Raw genomic sequence first — 26,340 nt, forward strand, 5'->3', positions numbered from 1 at the left:
TTTTTGTTAGAACTTTTTAGACGGGTTAGGTTCATTTTAGAATATATGCTTTCGGGGCAAGTTAAGAGCCAGTTCGCGAGAACCGCGACCCCCTTTCCAAAGGAAGTGGAATCGATGTGCTCCGATTGAGCTGAAATTTTCAGGGTATGGTTTTCCATATAAAAGATGATATCTGGCCGATTTTCAGATTTTTCCGATAGGGGGAAGTGGGGTAAAGTAGCCCTCAAAGATTTCATGTCTAAAAATAGGTGAAATCACTAAAATCGCAATAACTTCCGCGAAAGTTAACGGATTCAGCTGAAATTTTGCATGGACACTCTATTCCTATGGCACTTCCATTTAAGCCAAGCGTTGGATATTCTTTGATATTAAATTTGGAGAAATAGGTTATTTTCATAATTTTTTTGACGATTTTCAGGGCATCTGTTTTCGTACCAACAGAACTAGGATTAAAAACTGAGTACTACGTTTTGAAGGACTACCCAAGAGCTTTCATTTGATATGTGACCCAGATGCGCCAACTTAAAAATTTTCGAAAAATTTATTTTTTCTCGGGGTATGCATTTTACCCCATATTTTTAGCTGTCTAAAAAGAAGTGTTGTCGCAAATTATGACAACGTTATTTAACTTTCAAGGGTTTTTCTTCAATAATAATTCAATAGAAAAATGATTACTAAGAAATGCAATTATTGGATTTTTTTCATTTTGGGGAAAGTAGGATAAAACGGACTAACTCAACCTCCTTTAGAAATAATTTTGCTACGATGTTCTCTGATCGGACTCGAATTTTCAGAGTTCTTTATTCTATTCAAGAATAGATGCTTTATCACAAATTATTTCTTTTTTTCGAGAGGATATCGAGGTAAAACAATTCTTAGAAAAAAATGTTGAAAATAATCAAAATTTCAAAACCTACAAATACTATGGTAAAACTTGGCGAAATTTCATGAAATTAGAAGAAATTTCTAAATTTTTATTGCTTATTCAAATGAGCAAGTCTGACAACATTTTGACGTCGAGAAATGTCACATATTAGCACGTGGTGTGCGATTCACCGGATTCTTTCTCAATTTTTCTTTTGACATGCATCTCCGGTTCAATTTTCCCTCTTTTTTCTCGTGAAAGTTGCTGCAGTGCACAATGGTCCACGAAAAAGATTTACGAGGGAAGATGCATTCAGCGCCTTCAAATGGTTTTTTGGACAAATATGGTCTTCTACAATGTTGTTCCCAAAAATAAGGCCCTCTTTTCAATGTAAATAAAAATTAGGGTAGTCCATATTTTCAATGAAATTGGGAACCAAACTTTTTTATTTGCAAGAATAACTGTATACATTCTTCGAGAAAGTTGTAGATCTATCAATTTTGAGCTTCCCTAAAGTTCCCTGAAAACACTTTTTATGTAGCTTTCAAATTGACCGATCTAGAGATATTTTTCTGAATAAGCTTAGGGTGATTCAATAAAAATCGTTTTTTTTTGCGTTAACTGTTTCAGTTTCGATTTTTCATCAAAGTCACTCAAGAAACACTTGTAGAGCACAGTTTTTTGAAAAGGTATTATGACGGGTTGGGGCAATCATAAAAATTATCTTTTGCCCGCATTCAAAAGAAAAAACATATCAAAAAATTAGGGGGGTGTTTTTTGAAGTGAAAAATACTTGAAAAGTGCCTATTTTTTCTAGAAAATCATCAATAACTTTTGAACGGAATGACGTAGCAACATTCTCAGCGAACGAAAATGCGCTTTTTTCGAAGCTCTAAAAGTGGTTCTCACGCGACTTAGACGAGAAATTTTAAACAAAAAAGATATAGCAATAAAACGATTTGTTCTAGCGTCACCCTTATCTTTATCTTTTTGTTTCAAATTTCACATCATAGTTGTCTAAGAACCATTTCTAGAACTCAAAAATATCGCACATTTTCGTGCGCTAGGAATGTTGCTTCGTCATTCCGTTCAAAATATATTGATGATTTTCTAGAAAAAATAGGCACTTTTCAAGTATTTTTCACGCACCAATCGGTCATATCACCTGCTTAGCAAAAACATATAATTTTTAAGAAAACACCTGTAACTTTTGAACCAAAAGGGATAAAGACCATTTCAGCGCACAAAACGACGCGTCTTCAAATGCTCTACAAGTGTTTCTTGGGCGACTTTGATGAAAAATTGAAACTGAAAGAGTTAACGCCAGAAAAACGGTTTTTCTTGAACCACCCTAAACTTATTCAGAAAAAAATATCTCTAGATCGGTCAATTTTAAAGCTACATAAAAAGTGTCTTCAGGAAACTTGCTCAAAACTGATAAATCTACAACTTTCCCGAAGAATGTACATATACAGTTATTCTTGCAAATAAAAAAGTTTGGTTCCCAATTTCTTTGAAAATATGGACCACCCTATTTTTTATTTACTTTGAAAAGAGGGCCTTATTTTTGGGAACAACATTGAAGAAGACCATATTTGTCCAAAAAATCATTTGAAGGCGCTGAATGCATCTTCCCTCGTAAATCTTTTTTGTGGACCATTGTGCACTGCAGCAACTTTTACGAGAAAAAAGAGGGAAAATTGAACCGGAGATGCATGTCAAAAGAAAAATTGAGAAAGAATAAGGTGTATCGCACACCACGTGCTAATCTGTGACATTTCTCGACGTCAAAAAGTTTGTCAGACTTGCTCATTTGAATAATCAATAAAAATTAAGAAATTTCTTCTAATTTCATGAAATTTCGCCAAGTTTTACCATAGTATTTGTAGGTTTTGAAATTTTGATTATTTTCAACATTTTTTTCTGAGAATTGTTTTACCTCGATATCCTCTCGAAAAAAAGAAATAATTTGTGATTAAGCATCTATTCTTGAATAGAATAAAGAACTCTGAAAATTCGAGTCCGATCAGAGAACATCGTAGCAAAATTATTTCTAAAGGAGGTTGAGTTAGTCCGTTTTACCCTACTTTCCCCAAAGTGAAAAAAATCCAATAATTGCATTTCTTAATAATCATTTTTCTATTGAATTATTATTGAAGAAAAACCCTTGAAAGTTAAATAACGTTGTCATAATTTGCGACAACACTTCTTTTTAGACAGCTAAAAATATGGGGTAAAATGCATACCTCGAGAAAAAAAAAAAAATTTTCGAAAATTTTTAAGTTGGCGCATCTGGGTCACATATCAAAGGAAAGCTCTTGGGTAGTCCTTCAAAACGTAGTACTCAGTTTTTAATCCTAGTTCTGTTGGTACGAAAACAGATGCCCTGAAAATCGTCAAAAAAAATTATGAAAATAACCTATTTCTCCAAATTAAATATCAAAGAATATCCAACGCTTGGCTTAAATGGAAGTGCCATAGGAATAGAGTGTCCATGCAAAATTTCAGCTGAATCCGTTAACTTTCGCGGAAGTTATTGCGATTTTAGTGATTTTACCTATTTTTAGACATGAAATCTTTGAGGGCTACTTTACCCCACTTCCCCCTATCGGAAAAATCTGAAAATCGGCCAGATATCATCTTTTATATGGAAAACCATACCCTGAAAATTTCAGCTCAATCGGAGCCCATCGATACAAGAAGGGGTTGCGGCTCTCGCGAACTGGCTCTTAAGTGTTAATGGGGTAGAGTCAAACATAAATTTACTTTGGAGAATAGCGATAATTTAATCGTTTTTCTCCGCAATTATCTGAAAATGAGAATAAAGATAAATGCCTCAATGTCCAATAGAAAAGCAGGCCATAATCTCCCGAGAATCCTGAGACGGAATTGATATTGTTTTGCTAGCACAACTTTGGAAACAAATCGACTGAACGGTACTAACAGTTAACGATATGATTGCGTGCGGAAAATGAAATATGAAGTTTAATATCCTACCGAAACACAGTTGTGTCACGTTGAGCCAAGATTAGACACGTGATTCCCCCTCAAATGACCTACTTCTTCGGACTTCTAACACTCCTGCCTGACGCCAACTACATTGCGCTCTGTTTGGTAAACTTTTGTCAAATAAAACGTGCTACGAATTGGAATCATGATCTCCAGGACCAATCCTTGCTAGTCACCCCCAACCTCCATATTTATTTGATTACATATACTGTTCATTGTTTCACAAACAGCATGCATAAAGTTTTCCTTTTCTTTCCAGAGAAACATTACGGCTGTTACAAGGTGGGCATCCTGTTCTCAGTAGTCATCATTTTGCTCCTGCTAGTGGGCTGTGTGCCCGTATTCTACCTCACCCACAACAACAACCTGATTCTGTTGATCTTGCTGGTAACGTTGATCCTAATAGGCATCGTTACGTATGCTTATTTCCGTTGGCAGCACCGGAGGGCTCTGCAAATGCGACGCAGCTACGAGGAACAGAAGATGAATCTAACCCGGGCTGTCAAAAAACCAGACCCAAAGGCACAAAACCCGGTAAGGATTATGATCTCTGTAGGATAGTTTAATCTACGGTTTGATCAATGAAATCTTTCTTCATTTCAGACGGTTCCAGATCCAGTGAAAGGAAAATTGGAAATGAACAATGGGAAAAGTGCAGGTCCTGAACAACCACGTTACTCATTTATATAATGCATGACATATGTCTGAGAAATAAAAAGACAGATTTCCAGTTTAAATTATTTGTTGTAAAATGTTTATATTAACTACGTTATTGTTCTTCTTAGTTCAAAATGCAGATAAGTACATTAAAACTTTGAAAATCTGTTGGACAGCTAAATAGAATATGAAATATCTGCTTGTGCATAAAAATGCTTTACAATCATGAAGGTATATCGAGATATCAAGATCAAGGATGGAAAATGTCGCTGAATTTCATGAAAAAAAATGTCATGACATTTTCCTATTTACACCACTTCTGGTGTTGATTTCTGTTCGTTTCGTACGCATCACCTCTTCATAACGCTGATTAGTTATGGATAATCAATGATGTCATCGATTAGCATTTCCGATTCCGACTAAGTGCAGTGAAATTAGCAAATAAAGAAATGACATTTTTATGACATTGCCCATCCCTGATCAAGATTACCAAGTCAAATATACGATTCACTATGCACTCGAGAATTGCTTTTATAAAATTATTATGTTATTATGTGGAAGAACATATTTCTGTTTACTGTTAGCTTTCGTAAAGAATAAAGTTATACTTATTGGTAAAATAAATCATACAACATGATTATATTTTTTCTGAGAGAAAAAAAAACAACCCAATCTACTGCGACAAATATTGCACATTTCAAGAGTGTTCCTGAGCCAACCGACTAATGCATACCCTGAGGTTTTCTTGTTCAATATTTTTCGTCTTTTTGCATCGACAAACAATAAATTCGATGACATGAAGAAGAACACGCTGTACGATTATTACGATAAACCAAAGGAGAGCGCCTTATCCCTCGAGCAGTCGCGTCTTCGACCGTCTTCAGCGACACCACGCTCACGCTGTGTACCACAAGCGTGCATTTTCCATGATGCGTGTACTCAGTACACGACGAAACCGCTCCCGGGTTAAGCATGACGTGAAAATTTTTATCGAAGATACCATCGCTCAGATCAGGAGATTTTCCGTCCGATTATTGGTAAGAAGAGCCCTCATTACCCAGGTAACCAGTAAGCACTGTTCTGAGCATTATAACGGTTATTGAACAGATTTTCAGTGCAAAAAAGCTCCATATAAGCATTCTCAATGCTTATAGGCACTATAAACAGTAAACACTAACATATAAGCTCTGTATGCCTATATAAAGCCTACAAGCTGTAAATAAGTTTGTCAGTGCTGTCACAGGGCTTGGAGCACATGACGTTTACATTAATCAAAATAAATTTCTAAAACAGACTCAAGTCCATACATTTTAACATGAATGTTAACGGATCGGAACCCAAGCAGACAAGAATAACAACTGAATAACATATCAAGGCATTAATGTTAAATACTATCATACCTCGATATGCCATCCATTAGGTAGACATAAGAAGCAAAATAACAAAAACGTATACCATAATTTTGTACCTACAAAATATCAAGCCTTGTTATTTCAATAATTAGTGCATACCTAAATTTTTAATAGCTGAGTTTGTTATTCAAAAGGCATTGAATAACAAAGTAATAATAATTCTTACTATTAATTTGTACTTTGGATTGACAGTTCCATGATGGAATAGCAAAATAATAATACAATTATTTCACTGCCAAATCAACAAATACCACATCAATACCAAACTCTGCTCAAAAACCTCCAATTGTTATTGTGGTGTTGTCATAAAATTTGGAGAATAATTTATTAATTACAATTTTAGGTATTAGAGCACAGGCTGTTCTTTGCATGGTATGTAAGGTATTCCCTTCTGCTCGGGAATTGGGGGCACGGGATCATTTCTGATATCATTCGAATGCTGCTCAGAATGCTGTTGTTTAATAGATAGTGGATATTTCCATTTTTTTACAAGCAATTGTGGTGATTCTAGATACGATTCTCTAGCTCTAAGTCAAACTCCAACCCATTTCCCTCTTCTTCTACAACGTTTCCCGACCATTTATATGCCTGCAGGCATCCCTGAAAAAATCCTGAAGAATCTCTAAAGAAATCCCTAGAGGATATCCTGAGGGAATTGCTGACAAAAAGGATGTCCACGAGCAACTTGTGGGAAAATTCCTGGAGGAATTCCTAGAGCATTTCCTAAAGAAATGCCTGGATAAAATCCTGGAGTAATGCCCGGAGTATTTCCTAGAGGTATTCCTGTGGAAGTTGCTGGAGGAATCCCATGAAGAAATTCCTGGAGGATTCTCTAGAGAAATTCTTGAAAGAATTACTGGATGAATTTCTGAAGGAATCTCTAGAGGAATGCTGGGAGATTTCCATTTCTATTTCTATTATTTTTCTATTTCTGAGAAATTCCTGGAGCAATTTCTAGAGGAATTTCTGAAAGACTTCCTGAAAGGATTTCCTGGCGGAATACCTGGAGAAATTTATGGCGAAATCCCTGGGGGAATCCCTGAAGCTTTTCTTAAAGAAATCGTTGGAGAAATTTCAAGAGAAATGCCTGGAGGAATCCCTGAAAAAAATCCTAAAAGTATTCCTGAAGAATTTCCTGGAAGTATCCTCGAAGGAATTTTTGAAGGTATCCCTGAGGGAATCCTTGGAGAAATCCCTGGAAAAATCCTGGCAGAATTCAAAAACTCAGCTAACTTAAATTATCCCCGACAGAATATTTTCAAATTTTGCATTTATATTATTATAGCCGAAATTCTAACATTCTATGAAGAAAAATCCGGGGTACATGAAAGTTCGATAATAATCAAAATTTTGACATCGTGCCCTGCAGGAGTTTCTAAAGAAACCCCAGGAGGAATGCTGGAAACAATTCCAAGAGGCATTCCTAAGGGAATCCCTAAACAGTCCCTGAAGGAGGTACTGGATTAATTCCTGCAGGAGTTCTTGAAAGAATTCCAAGAGGAATTCCTGAAGGAAATCTAAAAGGAGTTCCTGGGGGAACCCTTGGAGGAATTTTTCAAATAATCCCTGGAGTTGTTCTTGAAAGAAGCACAGAAGAAATTCTCGGGTGAATCCCTGGAGGAATTCTTGGAGGAAAACTTAAAGGAATTTCTGAAGAAATCCCAGAAGCAATCCCTTGAAAAATTCCTTTGGGATCCCAGGAAAGTTTTTTTTTATCAAATACTTGGGAGAATTTTTGTAGGAATACCTAGAAAAAATATATGAAAGAATCCATGTCTACAATAAATTCTGGACGAATTGAATGGACTCCCAAAAGAATGTTTCTTCCAATGTTTTAAGGAATTCCTGGTTGAATTTTTAAACAATCTCTGGTTAAATTTTCTGAAAGGGTTTCTGGAAGATATTCCTGCTTAAATACTTCGAATTATTCCAAATTGAATTTTTGGAGCAATCTCTACTGGAATTCTTAAGGAAATATATGGAGAAATATATGAAAAAATCTTGCAGAAATACCTAAAAGGATTTCTGTTTACATTGTTTTGGGAATCCCTGGAGAAATTCCTGAAGGAATCCTCAAAAAAAAGCACTAGAAAAATCACTGGAGGAACCACTTAAGATATTTCAGGAGAAATTCCCGAAGGAATGTCTGGTGAAACCCCTAGAGGAATTCTTGAAAAAATCTCTGAAGCAATCCATGATGGAGTCATTAAAGGAAGCTACGGAAAAAATCTGGAGGAAATCGTCGATGTATCCTTGCAGAACTATCTGTAAAAATGTCTGAAGAAATCGTGGGAGGAATTCCTGAAACATTTCTTGGAACAAACCCTGAAACAATCACCATCGGAACCCTTCCCATGGAAGAATTCACGAGGGAGAAATTCCTTGAAAAGTCCCTAGAGGGATTTCTGAAAGAATCCCTGGATAAGTTCCTGTAGCCTGTATCCGCAATAATCGGAACACAGGTCCCGGCTGTATCTCTGTAATGAATTTGTAAAATTGGCCAAATAATTGACTGAGAACTATTTGGTGTAGGGTAGAAGCTTCAGTTTTGGCCAGTCCGGAGTTTTGGCCATAGTGCGGTATTGAGCCTGTTGCGATCTACAGTGTATCAGATAATTGTCCGTACAGCATTTTATGGTCAAAATAATTTTTCATTTAAATGTTTATAACTTTTTTATACGTCGATCTAAAACGCTGATATTTTGACCAATTATATCCCATATATTCAAGCTCCATTGGTAAAATTTTGAGCAAGATCGAATAAGTTTTCTGAAAGTTATAGAACTTTTAATAAAACTTTTAAGATTTTTTAACACATTTTTAAAACACTATATCTCAATATGTACTTTATGAAACTTTTTTATTTTTTTTTTGTGTTACAGCTTATACCTAAGGCTTTCATATGCAGCTTCGTTTAAGGATTTATATACACTTCATAAAATATAAAAAATCTGTATATTTTCAGAGTGTCATTTGGAAATTTATCATATTTTGATCAATAAAAGTGCCAAGTGTTTTCAACTTTTTTAAACTCTCTTAATGTAATATTTTTATACAGGACCTACTAAACTACATATGAAGAGTAGGTCCTATGGATTTTTCGTTCAATTAATGCACTTTTATTGGTGGAAAACGTTTGGCAGATTATATGTGCAAAATATGGTAAATTTTTAAAGATCGTCAACTACATAAGCACATTTTTCATATTTTTTGTAGTGAATGTAAAACCCCAAACATAGTTGCATATGAAAGCCTTAGGTATCAGCTGTAGCACAAAAAAAAATTGAAAAAAAAATCATCGAGTACATATTGAGATATAATGTTTTCAAAATGTGTTCAAAAATCTTATAAGATTTACTAAAAGACCTATAACTTTCAGAAAACTTATTCGATCTCGTTTAAAATTTTACTAAAGGAGCTTTAATATATGATTCATGATTGGTAAAATTTCCAACAATTTTGATTGACGCATAAAAAAGTTATAAACATTTGAATGAAAAAATATTTGGCAACAAATTTGCTGTACGGACAATTGTTTGATACACTGTAAATAGGCGTAAATTTATTTTTTTAGTAGTAGATCCTAATACAATATGATGATTACAGCTGTGAAAACCACACATTTTGATTAAAAACTGGAAGAAAAAAATATATTTCCTTAAAAAATCTGCTCCCATATATCTATTTTGGCCAGGGTGCTTTTGGCCACTCCCATAAGAAATACACGTGATTGGCCAAAATAGAAATCAAACTAAAGAATATGGCCAAAAATGCGGCAGAGCTTCTCTTTTGGTCAGTGCCACTTTTAATACAAAAATCAAGTGTTGGCATGATTTCTGCATTTTTCCATCAAAATATAGATTGAAACCTTTCTTTTGACGCATTGGTTGTTTTCATAGGATTATTGATTATTTTTATAAAAATGATTTCCCTTAGACTGGCCAAAACCGGTGCCCGCACCCTATATTTATTGTTTGTGCCAAATTTCATAACAATCGATGCATTACTTTTAACTGTGGATGAAAAACAAACAGACGTGGTTTTAGGATTTTTTTCATTCGCACCAATTTTCATTCGCATAATTGATGGTTCTATTACGCTACAGTTAAAAGTTCTGTGATGATAGTTATGAAATTTCAATAGCAGCTATGATACTTGCAGAGACCCTTTCTTGCAAAATTTCATCAACTTTGCTAAATTGGTTTGAAAGCTGCTGGTGTTGATAGAAGTGAGTGTTAGTGAAAACTTTTCGTGTTTTTCATGTGCGATGTTTACCTATTCATAACTTTTGAAATTCTCTGCCAATTTTCATGAAATTGTCAAAGAAAGTTGTTGATTATGTGTATATTATGCCTGCAAAATTTGATGATAGTATTTTCAATAGCATAATCGAAACAATAAAAGGTGCTGAATAATTTGTGTCTGAGGGGCGAAAATCAAGTTCAGTCCCAATACATGTTTCGACTACAAAATTGTTGATAGTGCATCGTTTTTTTTTTGAAATTTTGCCTTTGCAATAATCTACATGAGAGCTTTGTGTACAAAATTTCAGTCATTTCCTTTGCCAAATTCAAAAGTTACATCAATGACAAGCAAAACTAGAGGCTGTACAAAATTCAATGGCGCACATTTATCTATCGCTACAACAAAAAGTAGTGCACCGATTCATATGAAATTTTGCAGGTGAAATGGACACGTCTTAAGATGTTATTAGGCCAAATTTGAACAATTTTAATGTATCTATTGTAGAGTTAGAGCTATATTTCTGTGTCCCGATTATTGCGGATACAGGCTTTAAACATCAAATTTGAAGCTATTCAAGCTTGTTATTTGGTGGTTATCTTGGAGAAATATGGTGTCGAAGGCCACGCCCACCCCCCTGCCCCCCTCTAGCTACAACCATGCTCCAGAGACTTGGTACGAAATCAAGTTGGCCGTATATCAGCCGAATAATTGGCCAAAAGTGGCTTTTGAGCAGCTCTATAAGAGGATACAGAACCAATTAGCCAGGTTCTATATTTGACTATAGAACCGACTTAATGCCATTATTACGGCCTTATGGTTACTTGGGAGCCTCAGAGTGCAATTCTGGAATTAAGATCTTTAAGCTCTACAAGCTCTACTCTTGTATCTCTTTCTTGATTTCTTTACTTTATCGATTGTATCCTTTCACGATTATTTCTCCAAAGATTCCTCCAAAAATTCTTCCCGAAACAGCTTCAAGTTTTTTTTTAGATTCCTTCAAGGTTTCCGCCAGAACTCCTTAGTGAATTCCCCCACGAAAGCCTCTACAAACTCTTCCATGATTTCCACCAGTCATTCCCGGCACTCTCGTCAGTTGCTCTTTCCCTGAGAGCAGCTGACACTGACCCTCTTCTGAGCTCATGGCTCAAATGGACCCGGATATTTGGACATCGGCGAACGGCAACTCATAATGGACCCCCAATCGGACTGGAAAAAAGGAACAACCAACAGCAAACACAGCAACATCCTCGTGCTCATCATTCTACCATGATAGGGTAGAAAGTGAAAACAGCGCAACGGCAACCAGTTCGATGTTGTATAATTGAAATAGAATACATTTAGGCGCTGTATAAATTGTAAGTACAGTTTCCAATTGGAATCGCTCACGCAGTGCCCTAGTGAAAAAAGAGCTAATTTACGGTTAAGTGATTGAAGAAAAAAAAAACTACAGGAATTCCTTCAGAAATTCCTCCAAGAATTTATTTTTTGAAATCCTCGAGGAGTTACTCCTGGGAATCTAGGAATTTCTCCCTTGATTCCTCCAGGAATTATTTCAGGAATTTTTATGGGAAATACTTTAGGAATTTCTTTCGGAAATATTCCAGAAACTATCTTAGGAATTCCTCCAGAAATTACTTCATGAATTCTTACAGCAAATACTCCAGGAATTTCTCCAAAAATTCCTCCAGAAAAAAAAAATAGCTTTTAGATTTTTTTCAGGAGTTTCTCTAAGAAATCCTCCAGGAATTCCGCTAAGAATTCCCTCAAAAAATTATTTACAAATTTCTTCCCAAATTATTACATGAATTCTTCCAGAAAGTACTCCAAGATTTCCTCCAGACATTTCTTCAAGAGATTCCTGGAAGTAAGTGTATTCTTGTAGGAGTTATTGGAGAAATTCCTTAAAACAATCTTCAAGAAATTTCTAGAGAGATCATTTTGGTGCAATTCTTGACAGAAGTTATGGAGGAATTTCTGGAGGAATTCTTGGACGATTTCCTGAGAGCATTCATGTATGCATTTTTGATTCTCGAGGTCGACCTCTAGGAATTCCTCAAGGAATTATTCCAGGAATCTCTTTATGTATATCTTCAGGAATTTATACAGGAATCCAGAAATTCCTCCAAGAATTAATTCTGGAAATCCTCCAGGAGTTACTCTACGGAATCTAGGAATTCTTCCCTCCCGGATTTATTCAAGGAATTGTTCCGGGAAATACTTGGAATTTCTTCTGGAAATATTCCAGGAATTATTTTAGGAACTTCTACGAAAATTACTTCATTAATTTTTACAGTAACTACTCCAGAAATTTCTCCAAAAATTACTAAAAAAAACTTCAAGAGTTCTTCCAGGGATTTCTCTAGGAAATCCTCCAGGAACTCCTCTAAGAATTCCCCCAGGAAATTCTTTACAAATTTCTTCACAAATTATTACATGAATTCTTCCAGAAAATACTCCAAAATTTCCTCCAGACATTTCATCAAGAAATTCTTGAAGAAATTCCTGGAAGTATTTTTGTAGGAGTTCTTGGAGAAATTACTGAGAAATTACTGAAAGAATTCTTCAAGAAAATCCTAGAGAGTTTCATGGTGAAATTCATGAAAGAAGTCTTGGAGGAATTCCTGAGAGGATTCCTGTATCCGTTTTTGGTTCTCGAAGTCGACCTCTAGGAATTCCTCCAGGAATAACTGCAGGAATTTCTATAGGAATAACTACAGGAATTCCTCCAAGAATTATTTTTAGAAATCCTCCAGGAGTTACTCTTGGGATTTTTTTTTCTTTTTCATTTAGGGATTTTCTGCCGTAGGCAGGTTCATCCCGAGTCTCGATAACTACTCTTGGGAATCTAGGAATTCCTACCTTGATTCCTCCAGGAATTATCCCAGGAAATACTTTGGGAATTTCTTCAGGAAATATTCTAGGAATTATTTTAGGAATTCCTCCAGAAATTACTTCGTGAATTCTTACAGGAAATACTCTAAGAAATTCCGTTTTCTCCAAGAAATGGCACCGCTCAGACGTCAACCGGTTAAAACGTGGATTAGTGCAGACTGAGAAACCATTTTCTCCAGCGAGAGCAAACGATTTGTAAGTGAGGGCTAGTTGGTGAGAGCATACTTTTATCACGTAAAGGAACCGGAGTGAGAGCCTTTTCAATCGTCTATTAGGTGCAAGGAAAATATCACAGGCTGCTTCATCCGGTATCGCTATGTGATAGATCGTTACTGGCGTGACTGAAGGGAAAAATTTAATGCCTGACTAATATCATTGTATCCCCTGGCATTTGCCCATCTGTGTTGCCTTTTCGCTGAGCAATAGGCGTTTATGGGCTTGTTGGACCAATTCATGTAGCAAGGCCAAACGCTCCACCTACAACTGTTATGTACGAATATTGGTGTATGTGCGTTAAAAATGGGACATTTCTTTCCTCAATAAAATATACTGTTTCTCATTTTGAATGTTACAAAACATCAATAGCGGAATCAATTCATTTGCATTCAATATCCATACATACAGATGTTCTTGCTTGCTAGGGTGTACTAAATTAGCTAAACATACTCAAAAGAAAAAAACAATTCAGTCTCACCCGGTGGTGGACGAAAACTAAAAAAAAACAAGTACTTACTCTAGTATTAGTCCCTAATCCAACCAACAGAAAATTATACAGTTATCAGCAAAGTTACACACTAACAGTACATAAAATCATAATTTGTTCTACTTTAGCATATGTTCCTAAACTCATTGCTCCTTCCTTTGTCCCACATTCAAGATCTTGTTTCCATAAGTTTTTTTTATGCATATAGGTACATGCGATACGTATATCATGAATTCCACTTCGTAAGCATTACGAACGGTTTAGTAAAATTGGGCTTAGCGCAGCTAGCTCTTGTTGTTTGGTGGAATGCCTGAAACGTTGGGAAGATTCTTGTAGAACTGCAACAGCTGCTCGGGGCTCAGAGCCTGCAGGTAGAGGCCAGGATTCGAGTAGATAGCCGAGAGATAAAGCGGATCCAAGGGGAATCCTCCGGCCAATGGTCCCGATTGTGGCGGTGCTGCCGAGGGTGGATTCGTCGATACACGAGTATTGGATTTATTGGCGGCGGCGGCGGCAGAGGATGAGGCAGAAGACAATGCAGCGGCTGTCGCTTGCGCCTGTTGCTGTGCCTGGAGTTGCTGAAGCATTTGCAGTTGTTTCTGCTTTTGCTCCTGAATGCGCTTCTGCTCCAAAGCAGCCTTTTGCTGTTGCTCGAGCACTGCTTTCTGCTGTTGCTCGAGTGCTGCTTTTTGCTGTTGCTCGAGCGCTGCTTTCTGTTGTTGTTCGAAGAGGAGTTTCTGTTGCTGCTGCATCTGAACTTGTTGAAGAAGCTTGATTTGTTGGCTAAGTGGGTGGGATAACGGGGAATCGGCAGGGGGTGGGTGTTGAGGCGACGAAGGAATTTTCTGCGTCGGCTGGAGGTGCTGCGGAATCTGTGGCGGCGTCATCTGCTGTAGGGCTGGGGGTTGTTGTTGCTGGGCTTGGGAATTTGATCTTCGACGAGGGGTTTTCTTCGGAGCGACCGGTGGCTGTTCGGTGAGTGTACCCAGCAGCTGGGTTAAGCCAGGAATTGATGTCTTTGAAAGTCCAGAAGAAGAAAGAATGCTGGCAACCAGAAGAGGATTGGCCTTTTGCAAGTTGGCCAACAATAAACCGGTTTCAAGCAGGGAATTTGCATTCGATCCAGTTCCATTGGAACTGGATGTAGATGAACCTGATGATGATGGCCCTAAAGATATTTTGGGGCTTGGTACTTTCGGTATAACCGTGGGGGGTGTTCCAGCAGCGGTTGGGTATGGCACAAATTCGTAAGGCTTTTTCTTCAAACTTGGAGGATTCTGTTGCTGTGGACTGGTTACGGTTGGTTGAGGAATTTGCAACGGTGTTTGGTTGGGTCCATGCACCAGCGTAATTTGTAAACTTGGTGCTGACCGTGGTGCGGACCGCCCTGCACTGGACCCTGAAGTTGTCCGTTGTCTGGACGATGTTGCCGTAAAGTCCAGACCTGCTGAACATCTTGCGGAAAGATTCTCCGGAGCTGCCGTTTTGCTGCAAGTTAGATCTAGGAAATCCGTAGGTGCCGAAATCGAAATTTCTCTCGATGGGACGGAGGGAACAATGGGGATGTCCTTGGGATTCCCAAAGATTTGTCCAGTCTTTGCATACATTCCCTGAGTCTGACATTCAATCGGTGTTGGAATGTATTTCCTATCCCGTGACCGGAAATCATCGGGCGCTTTATTGCCCCGTTGAGGACTTAATTCGGCAGTAATATTTATTCTCACTGGGTTGGGGCTTGCTTTGGGGCTATTCTGGGAAATAGCCGAGAAAATGCTTTTTCCATTGGAAATGGGCGTAACTTCAAGGCCACCCTCCCGTAAAATGTCTAATTTGCGCTTTTTCATCGGTGGTAGCAACGAAGGAATTGGACGAATTGAAAGCCCAACCTGCTTGGTCGGATTGGTATTATTACTACTAGGGCTTTTTGTGGGAGTTGATGGCTCACTTTCATTATCACTGTCCACGAGATCAATCACTTCAGTGGGCGCCGGGATGCTAGGTTTAGGCACACTACTTTCCGCTTGAATGGCCGATCCCATAGGGTTCCCACTCAAACCGGAAGCCAAGCCAGCTAGCACAGCAGCTCCGGCCGGACTGCCCAACAAACTGGAGGCAATTGGAGTTATTGTTGTGAGATTTTCTCTGCTGAAAAGAGCTCCCGCAGCGGATAGTAGAGGAATGTTTTCCTTTTCAAAGGGCTTAGTAGTAACCGACCCAGTCGTGAGGTTCGACCCACTACCGGATGCCTTTCTATCAGCCTTCATGCGGACATTTCGTAAGGACGACGTTTTCGAGGGTGTATTCGTACCACTCGGAGGATTCGTACTAGCAGTACTAATCGATACCGTACCACTAGTAGGACAAACGGAAACCTCTTTGATCGTGAGATCGGGATCTGTGTTCACGGGGAATAAGGTTGCACTAATGTTGTTTTCGAAGTTAGCACCTTTGGAGCTGTCCGCCGATGGAGACTCGATATTGATTTCCTGACCAGATTTGTCTTGCTTAAAGCTATACTTAAACTGCGAAGCGTCATTTTGCCCACCATTGGAGTTCTTATCACTCGATTGCACGGTAATTTGTTGGATCTGTATCTGGTTGGTGATTTGAATTTGATTCGTTATATGCTGAGGACTTTGTCCACTAATCTGTTGACTATTTGGTTGCTGATTATTCTGGGGATGGATGGTCGTCTGGTGCACCGTAATGGTTGTGTGCGGTTGGTTAATCTGTATCTGCGACGACTGCTGATCTTTTTCGTCGATGTTCGGCCGTACAATTACAGTCAACGGAACGGACACCGGAGACATTCCTAAATGTACCCCGTTCGGACTGCCCGTCACAGGACTACTGTTGCTGTTGTTGCTCTCCAGTAGCGGGGATAATGCCTTCGCTCTTAATTTACTTTGTACTTCCGCAGTATCTTCCTTGGGAGGCTCCGAAACTTTGCTGTCTTCCACCTCTTTCTTCACAACAACGTCTTCCACGGTCTCCTCAGGTGATTCCTGATTTTCCTTGTCCTCTTTGCATTCTTTCTTGACAATCACCTCTTTCTCATCGACGGGTTCCTGCTTCTCGACTTTAATTTCCACAATTTCCTTAAAGTCCGATTCACGCGGTGTAGGGGAGATTTGACTTTCGTGGGACGTTTCCGTCTGCTCGTCAATTTCCTTCTTGATTGCTTCGGCAATCTCCCGCTGATGCTTCTCATAGGGAAACAGTATCCTTTCGTACTTCTTTCGGGACATGGCTCCATTTTCGCCTCCCGTTCCTTCGAGCAGGCGGTTCCATTGCTCCTTGGAGTTTATCTCACTGTACCCACCAGCGTTGAGTACTCGCGTATAAATGGTGTACAGTTTCACTGAAAGAAAAGAAATAAGTTAATAATAGGTAATTATGTAACGAGTTACAAAAGGAAGTGTTTTTTCTGTATCAAGCGTAAATTCATTCAGAAAAGTTTGTGGAGTTTTACAAATACGGGACTGCTTATTTAATCGATTTTTGCAATGGGTGGGCTGCAGAAAGTGTTATACAATAATGTTTCGTGAATTATGTGCATTTCATTTGAGTACAATGAAAATTTCGTTGGTTCCTAGCTTGATGTAGTTAATATTGGCACGTGCCAGTACTGGCCACGTCTTCTTGATAATTGAGAAAGAAAAAGAAATGTTAGTACGGCATCCGTTGTTACTGAAAGCAGAGCAATATCTCTGCATCTTCACGGTTGTCGCGGGTTTAGCAGGAAGACATGAAAAGCTACATGATCAATCAGGGTTCACCTTGGTACCGTCGACACAGAAGTACGGCTGTAGCTCTGTAATGAATCGGTAAAATTGGCCAAATAGTTGACTGAGAACTCTTTGGTGTATGTTTATTATTTGTGGAAAATTTCATATAAATCGATGCATCACTTTTAACTGTGCATGAAAAACAAAAAGACATGGTTTTAAGCATTTTGTACAATCATGGCCAATTTTTATTCGCATGATAGATGGTTCTTCTACGCTACAGCTCAAAGTTATGTGATGACTATTATGAAATTTCGTTAGCAGTTTTGAAATACGTTCACACAAAATTTCATCAATTTTGATGAATTGGTTCAAAAGCTACTGCTTGCCAATTCATAGCTTTTTAATTTTTCTGCCAATATTCCTGAAATTTTCACGGAATGTAGTTGATTATTTGTATATTATGCGTGGAAAATTTGATGATTGTTGGTACAGTAATTTCAAAAGTATAATCGAAACAATAAAGGGTGCTGACTAATTGCTGTCTGAAAGGCTAAAATCACGTTCAGTTCCAATACATGTTTTGACTATTATATTGTTGGTAGTGCATCGATTTATTTGAAAATTTACCTATGCAGCAAATCGACAATGATTTTTCATAATGCGGGACTACTTTGGACACTTTTGAATATGGGTTTTTTGAATTCGAAATATGATTCAAATCTGTTTGATATCTTTGGGACTATTATGCAGCAATAGTTGTCCCTTCATTTGGTTGAAATTATTTTTCAAACAGACCGTTTAGGGGCTGTCCATAAACCACGTGGTCATTTTTTTTGGGACTTTTCAACCCCCCACCGCGTGGTCATTAGTCCATACAATTTTTTTTATTTGTCCATACAAAATGGTCATTGGCCGAAACCCCCCTCCCCCCCCCTCATGACCACGTGGTTTATGGACAGCCCCTTATTGCTTGTCAGGATGCGAAGAAACATCGAATATATCAATAAAATATACATAACGTATCAGAACATTTGCTCTGTAAGCATTGTTTCTACAGTTCATAAATTTCAAAGCATCGATCAATTCATTCAAATGCATCAACGTAGCATATACAATCGAATATTTGTATAGTTACACATTATAAATGACCGTTTCACCTAAATAAAGGATTGATGGTCCCTCTTTTAAGGTTGTCAATATAGAAATATCATGCTGCTCATAATACCAAAGGTAGCACAGAATCATCTTAAAACGCATATATTTTTTGAAATCATGTCTGATATAGTATACTACAGTATTGGTACAAAATAGTTTTCTAAATAACCCTGGAATTTCAAATGCAGTTTTGTTATACATAAACATGCCCAAAGTTGCCCCATCCGGTTCTTTATGAGATGTGTACGATTGGTGTATGAACTACTTTTTTTGTTTGTTGATGGATTTAGTTCAAATTTTGCATACAACCTACTTACACACTCACGTTTATGATGTGTAAAAATTGTGGAAATCCGTTCACTACTCTGGGAGTTATAATGTCATAAAGTTGAAAAACCATGAAAAAGTGTAAAAAGAAGCCCCGCAGGACGGTAAGCAGGTAATGAAACCTATTCAATTTTACGGCTACGTACCTTTGGTGACGAACCATTCAAAGATACAGTTAACAACCCAAGATATCATCGAGATATATACTTATCGATTTGCGAAAACCTGTGGTTTGTAATTGATCAGACGATCAACGATGTTCAGCCAAAATTGACATTTTTCGATTTGGTGATAATGATGATGGTTTGATTCAAACCAACCACCACCACACCACTGATGAAGGATAAATGGCGAAATATGTAGATGACGCATTTTTGCTCAGATTTCAAGGTATCAACGAGCCAGGAAAGAACTTTTGATTGATTATCAGCTAGATTGTAGCTTAGCTAACACTTCATGTCGTACAAGAAATCATTTCATTTTATTTTACTACTTATTCCTTGTATTTAATTAAAATTGTCCAAAATATCATGACGTCCCGGTGCCATGACCGCCCTGCTTCCTTAAAGTCAGCCCTGCAATAGATACATACCTTCTCTAAGTGCTGCTGCTTGTCTATTTGCATAAGCCAAAGCCTTCTCGTCCAGATACTGCTCGACTCGCTGCAGAAAATCTTTCTCATCCGGTGCCATTCCGTCTTGGATGACAAACAACTTGCATTCCAGCTCTTCCTCCTGCTTTTCTTCTCCAGCTTCTTCCACTGGTACATCTTCCGGTTCCTCCTTGTCCACTTGAGTTTCTTCGAATGTCGATGTTTCTTCATTCTCCTCCTCTGGTTCACTTTCCTCAGCCTTCTTAGCTGTCCGACCAATCTTCGGCTTGCGGCCGACCTTGGACTTCTTGCTTTTGCCCTTCGATGACTTCGATTTACTTTTGTCCTTCTTGGTAGGTGGTAGCGGCAAAGGCACAGGCGGTACAGCGATTGGGTCCACCGCCTGCTTAACGGTCTGTGCTGCCCGGGATGGCCTGGGGTTATAACGAGGAGTTGACTGAAGATCGACCTTCTTGGATGGTAAAACCTAAAACCAGAAAAAAAAGAATCAGTATGACGTATCAGCGACCAAGGGACCCACACTTCAAACAACATACCTTGCTATAGGAGTAATCCGACACATCCGTGTCATTTGATTCGCTCTCTTCCGAAATCCCTTCCTTCTTGACCACCACAGATGACGAGTCCGAGAGCGTCTTCTTCCGTTTGCCACGTGGTCTGCCTTTTAACTTTGGCGCCAAATGGTTGCACAACAATTCATGCGTTTCCAGCTCGGGGTAGTCGAACGTTTCTTTGCAGAACATGATTTTTAGGTTGGGTGTGGTGGCCACAAAGCCGCTGAGTGTCTCCACCAGTGTATTCCGCAGCCATTCATCCTGCACTCCCTCTAGACGTTTGAGAACGGCTCGGTAACGACAGTAGCGGGAAAAGCTGACTACCGCAATTTTGGATGCAATATTTTCGACTGTTTGGAAAACGAATAAACAACAAAATAATAATAATTAATTGGTATAATTTGACACAATCAACAAACGGGTTGGAGATAAAAGTTTGTGTAAATTCTAATTCCTAATACCAGTCAGTTTTTTTGGAAAAAAAGGCGAATGCTATGAAGAACATCATTTTTGAATACATTTAATTGCGCACTAAATGATGCTTGTTGTTAAAATAATCGTGATTCATCTCTTTAACAAACTACCAATTCACATTAATAGAAATTGGAAACACATACCGTAATCCGGGGAAAGTAAAATGAAAATGGAGATGGGAAGTTTTGTTCATGAAATTGAACTCAAATTTCCATGTATTCATGCCAAGCATGATTGTTTGAAAATGTATCTTATAGCGTTACGAAAAATAAGTAAAAAAAATTGATTTATTAAAATTTTTATGAATCTTATTTGCATAAACTTAATGTCATTTAGGAAAATGTGATTGCTCAGGCGTAAGATGGCAGAATGATATGCGGAAATCTTCAAACAGTAACAACTTTGGTTTCACTCGATAAAACATTTTCAAATTTTCGGAGGAGATACTAGAATAGTATATCTTCGAACGCCGGGTGTGAGTTTGGAGTACATTTTTGTTTGTTAATAGTGGTATCAGGCACACCGTACGTGCATATTTACTCATATAAGAAAACTCTATAGAAATGGCTCAAAATCTTCAAATCACAAAAACTTTAGTTTCCCTCGATGAAACATTTTCAAATTTTCAGAGAAGATACTAGAATAGTATATCTTTCGAATGCCGGGTGCCACTTGGGTGGACATTTTTATTTGTTAATAACGATTTTTGGCACACCGTGAGGCAGGGATTGGCGGCATGCACCGTGCGGTGCGAAAAAAGCGTGTGCTTCACACAATCGCAAGTGCTCGTCTCCCGTTTTGCCGAGAGACAAGAGACGTATGAGTGAGAGCTTTCGTAATTGTGCGAGAGACAATCGCTGCACTAGCTCTACGGCGCAGGGAGTAATGCACGGTGCTTGGGACTGCGCTTGTCTTCAAACAGAAAAAATCAATTAATAAATTAATTGAAGAGTTTGTGTTTTTGGCAAAGTTGTTAAGCTTGTCAAGGGTTGACAAGTGATGGGTCGTTTGATTCGAAATTTTTCCAATCGTGCGTAGTATCAAGCCAAGTGCGAAGCACGGAGACAAGCACCGAGAGAGTGCATACGACAGAGTGTGAGAGACAGGAGAGCTCCAGCGCGCGGCAAAGTAAGCGAGCAACACACAACCGATTGCGCGTACTCGTCTCCTTCTAGTTTGTTGTGCTGTCTCGTAGCAGAGTGTGCGGCACGCAAAGAGTTTTAAGTCGCACCCCATCCCTGGTGGAGAGAGCACTTCGAGGAATTGTTGAACGGTGGGAATGGAAGAGCGACAGACAGCATTCGAATCCACGACGACGGACAAGCTGTGGAACTTTCAACGCTAGACGAGTTCAAGACAGTCATTAGAGGGATGAAGAATAATTAGGCTGCTGAGAAGGACGAAGTCCCGGTCGAGCTTCTCAAGCACGGTAGTGAACAGCTATATCAACTCTTACACCGTATTATATTGAAAATATGGGAAGAGGAAGAACTGCCTGCTAGTTGGCTGTATGGTTTTATTTACCCTCTATACAAAAAAGGGCATCGACTAAAGTGCGCGAATTACAGAGGAATAACACTTCTCAATTCAGCGTACACAATTTTGTCCGGAATTCTGTTTAACAGGCTGAGGCCGATTGAGGAGTCCTTCGTCGGCGAATATCAGGCGGGTTTTCGTTAGGGCCGATCAATGACGGATCAGATGTTCACCCTGCGGCAGATTCTCGATAAGTTTCGGGATCACAACTTGCAGACCCATCATCTGTTTATTGATTTCAAAGCGGCGTACGATTCAGAGAAGAGAAACAAGTTTTGACAGATTATGATCGAACATGGTTTTCCGGTGAAGCTGATTAGACTGATTCGTGCGACGCTTGACGGTTCGAAATCAAGTGTACGGATTGCGGATGAAAATTCGTCATTGTTCGTAACCTTAGACGGGCTGAAGCAGGACGATGCTCTTTCGAACTTACTGTTCAACATAGCTCTGGAAGGAGCGATATGGAGAACTGGTGTGTAGCCATTGTCACAAGGTCGCATATGCTCCTGGGCTTCGCGGATGGTATCGATATTTTTTTTTTATTCTTAACCTTTCAGTACTCGCGCCAATTTTTGTAACGCGAGCAGTCGCGCGTTGTACTTTGTACAACACCCATACATTCTGAAATATCTAAGGATCCTGATTGTTTAGAGGAGGACTGTCTTTGGCAAAGTTGTTGGAAATTTCATGGGCTACTTGATGCTGACAAAGTTGATTCGTAATATGTCCACTAGGCGGCGCTAGTGAGCAATATCATGTTATATCTTATATCTCAGGATCCTGATGTCTTAGAAAGATGATGTCTTCGGCAAATTTGTTTGGTAGGTAAACGGCTTACAGATTATTGGCCGTTTAATTGGAAATTCCACCACTAGGCGCCACTAGTGAGCAAATAAACTTTAAATCCTATGTATCTCGGGAACCTGATAACTTAGAAAGATGATGTCTTCGACAAAGTTGTTTGGTAGGTCAAGTACTTACGGATGATTCGTAGTTTAATTTGAAATTTCATCACTTGGCGGCGCTAGTGAGCACGTAAATATTATATATTATCCTCTGGACCCTTATTACTTAGAAAGATAGTGTCTTCGGCAAAGATGTTTGGTATATCAAGGGCTTATAGACGAGTGACAGTTTGATTTCAAATGCCACCACTAGGAGGCGCTAGTGAGCATGAAAATTTTTAATCTCATGTAGCTCAGGATCCCGATTAAAAGGGCACGGGACACCGTCTTCAGCCAGAGGCTGTACAGACTGAACAGAACTTAACACTAGACCATGGACACGACATACATTACATGCAAGAGTGGATAGCATGATGCGGTTATACGCTTGGTAACGCTAACCGAACGGCCACGAAGCTCCACTTTACTCAGAAAGATGGTGTCTTCGGCAAAGTTGTTTGGTAGATCAAAGACCAAATGGAGGAAAAGTTACATCTCGTGCCGACCTTCTAAAAGATCGAAAACTTACAGATAGTTGTCCGTTTGAATCGTAATTTCACCACTATATGACGCTAGTGAACATAAAAAATGTATATGCAATAGTTCTCAGGATCCTGGTTACTAGAAGAGAGATGGTGGTTTCGGCAAAGTATTTGACAACTTAAGTGCATTTGGTTGATGGGTCGTTGAAATTAATATTTCGCCTGTAAGTGGTGCTAATGAGTATGCAAATTTTATATCTTATATATCTCCGAGTCTGATTACCTGGGAAGTTGATATCTTTGACAAGGTTCGTTGGTAGATCAAGGGCTTTCAGTCGATTGACCATTTGATTCGTGCTTCTGCCACCAGAAGACGCTAGTTGTAAATTTGCAAAAGCATGAATGTGTTATTATTCATCTAGAAAAATATCAACGAGCTGTAAATTTTTATACTTTCGAAAGTTTTCAAAATTTGAAAATTACACAACTACTTGATTATAATTTCAATTTGTTTAAATTTGCACTTGATTGATTAGTTTTACATGAAGTTGAAGCGCTTAGTAAAATATTCAATATCTGACCGTCGTGTTTCAATATACTCTATCTTAACCCAAGCAACACACATGTTATAATAAAGTTACGACAGCGCAAGTTTTGGTTGTATAGAAGTTTATTTTACGTAATTCTAACATTGTGTTGAAATAACGTAAAATAAACTTCTATACAACCAAAACTTGCGCTGTCGTAACTTTTATATAACATGTGTGTTACTTGGGAAGGTTGTCAATGTCACGGGATAAGTACATCCATCCTTTATCCATCAAACAACAATGTCGAAGACATCATCTTTCTAACCCGACGTCTCCACTAGACAGAAATGACTTGCCATTTTGCTGGACAGATGTGTCATGAAATGTTCTCTCGTTGTTTGCATGGAAAGCAGCGGTGTTGATCATTTCTGTTAAGTTTTCTCTTTCTTCTTCTTCTTCTTGGCGTAACGTCCTCACTGGGACAAAGCCTGCTTCTCAGCTTAGTGTTCTATGAGCACTTCCACAGTTATTAACTGAGAGCTTCCTCTGCCAATGACCATTTTGCATGTGTATATCGTGTGGCAGGCACGAAGATACTCTATGCCCAAGGAAGTCAAGGAAATTTCCTTTACGAAAAGATCCTGGACCGACCGGGAATCGAACCCGTCACCCTCAGCATGGTCATGCTGAATACCCGTGCGTTTACCGCCTCGGCTATATGGGCCCTTACAAGTTTTCTCTTTCTGGCAGCAAAATGGCAAGGTATTTCTGTCTAGTGGAGACGTAAAGTAAGTAGAGTCTGGGATCATTTGGGCAGGAGCACTTATTTTGGGCACTTGCTGCTATAACTCAGTCAGTTTTTAATCGATTGACTTGATTTTTGAGACACGATCAGATACGCACAGTATCTAGCCATGTTCAAAAATTCAAGTCAATCGGTTTGAAATTGACTGAGTTATAGCAGCAAGTGCCCAAAATAGGTGCTCATGTCCAAATGGTCCCAGACCCTAATCAGGATCTTGAGATATATGAGGTATAAAATGGGAATGCTCACTAGTGCCACCTGAATGTGAAATTGCACGTCATATTTGTCTTCATCAGTTAGTGTTTGATCTACTAAACAACTTTTCAGAAGACACCATCTTTCTAAGTAATCAGGGTCCTGAGACATATGAGTTATAAAATTTGATTACCCACTAGCGCCACCTAGATGTGGAGTTTCAAATCATACGGCTCTCCATCAGTTAGTGTTCGATTGACTAAACAACTTCGCTGAAGACATCATCTTTCTAAGTAATCAGGATCTCGAGATATATGAGTTATAATATTTTAGTACTCACTTGCGCCACCTCCCTAATAAAAATGTATTATACACTGGCGATTTGGCGAATGATTGTATCATTCCATGTATGATCAAAATGATAGCCCGAAAGGGTTGTTAAGCACGTTGTATCATATTTTTCTATTAGGGCTGGATGTGGAATTCCACATCATACCTGTCTTCATCAGTTAGTGTTTGATCTACAAAACAGCTGTGCAGAAGACACCATCTTTCTAAGTAATCAGAATCCTGAGATGTATGAGTTATAAAATTTCAATGCCCACTAGCGCCACCTGGATGTGGAGTTTTAAACCAAACGGCTCTCCATCAGTTAGTGTTTAACCAACCAAACAACTTTGCCGAAGACACCATCTTTCTAAGTACTCAGGATCCTGAGTTATATGGGAAATAAAAATTACATGCTCACTAGCGCCGCCTATCGGTTGAAATCTGAATTTCTCAGATCACCTCGCGAAGGCCCTTGATATCCCAAGTAACTTTGCTGAAGACACCATATTTCTAGATCATTTAGATTTTGAAATACACTAATTCACATTCAACTGTCTATCTTATCTTAAATATAGTACATTCTTCATATTGCGATTTTCAATTTTCCGCATTATAAGGAGTTATACTGTTTTCAAAAAAGGTCTTATAATATTCCAAATAAGATTCCTGTAGAATACATTTGGGGTTGACATCGATAGAAAAGATGGTTTCAAAGTAATAGTCGATAATTCTCATGTGTTGTACAAAGTACAGCGCGATTAACGGAAGGTCAATCACTTAACCTAATTTACAGCTCTATTGTCCACTAGGGCACTACGTGAGCAATTTCAATTAACAGCTGCACTTACATTTTGTACAGCGCCTAGATTCTATTCTAC

At 38.5% G+C, this 26,340-nt stretch overlaps 2 protein-coding genes across 2 annotated transcripts in view; one reads left to right on the forward strand and one right to left on the reverse strand.

Annotated features, from left to right (window-relative positions):
* Positions 1-5,163, forward strand: part of LOC109416719 (uncharacterized) — a 30,348-nt gene extending 25,185 nt beyond the window's left edge. Inside the window, exons 3-4 of the mRNA XM_062860715.1 lie at positions 4,134-4,408; positions 4,478-5,163. Coding sequence (XP_062716699.1) covers positions 4,134-4,408; positions 4,478-4,564 — 362 coding nt within the window. The 3' untranslated portion in view covers positions 4,565-5,163. The remainder of the gene's footprint in view (positions 1-4,133; positions 4,409-4,477) is intronic.
* An 8,469-nt stretch (positions 5,164-13,632) lies between these two features.
* Positions 13,633-26,340, reverse strand: part of LOC115257754 (protein split ends) — a 60,676-nt gene continuing 47,968 nt past the window's right edge. Inside the window, exons 4-6 of the mRNA XM_029857684.2 lie at positions 20,146-20,513; positions 19,589-20,075; positions 13,633-17,144 (exon numbers count right to left, since the gene is read on the reverse strand). Coding sequence (XP_029713544.2) covers positions 14,068-17,144; positions 19,589-20,075; positions 20,146-20,513 — 3,932 coding nt within the window. The 3' untranslated portion in view covers positions 13,633-14,067. The remainder of the gene's footprint in view (positions 17,145-19,588; positions 20,076-20,145; positions 20,514-26,340) is intronic.

This window comes from Aedes albopictus, chromosome 3 (assembly GCF_035046485.1).
Source record: "Aedes albopictus strain Foshan chromosome 3, AalbF5, whole genome shotgun sequence".
Classification (NCBI taxonomy): domain Eukaryota; kingdom Metazoa; phylum Arthropoda; class Insecta; order Diptera; family Culicidae; genus Aedes; species Aedes albopictus.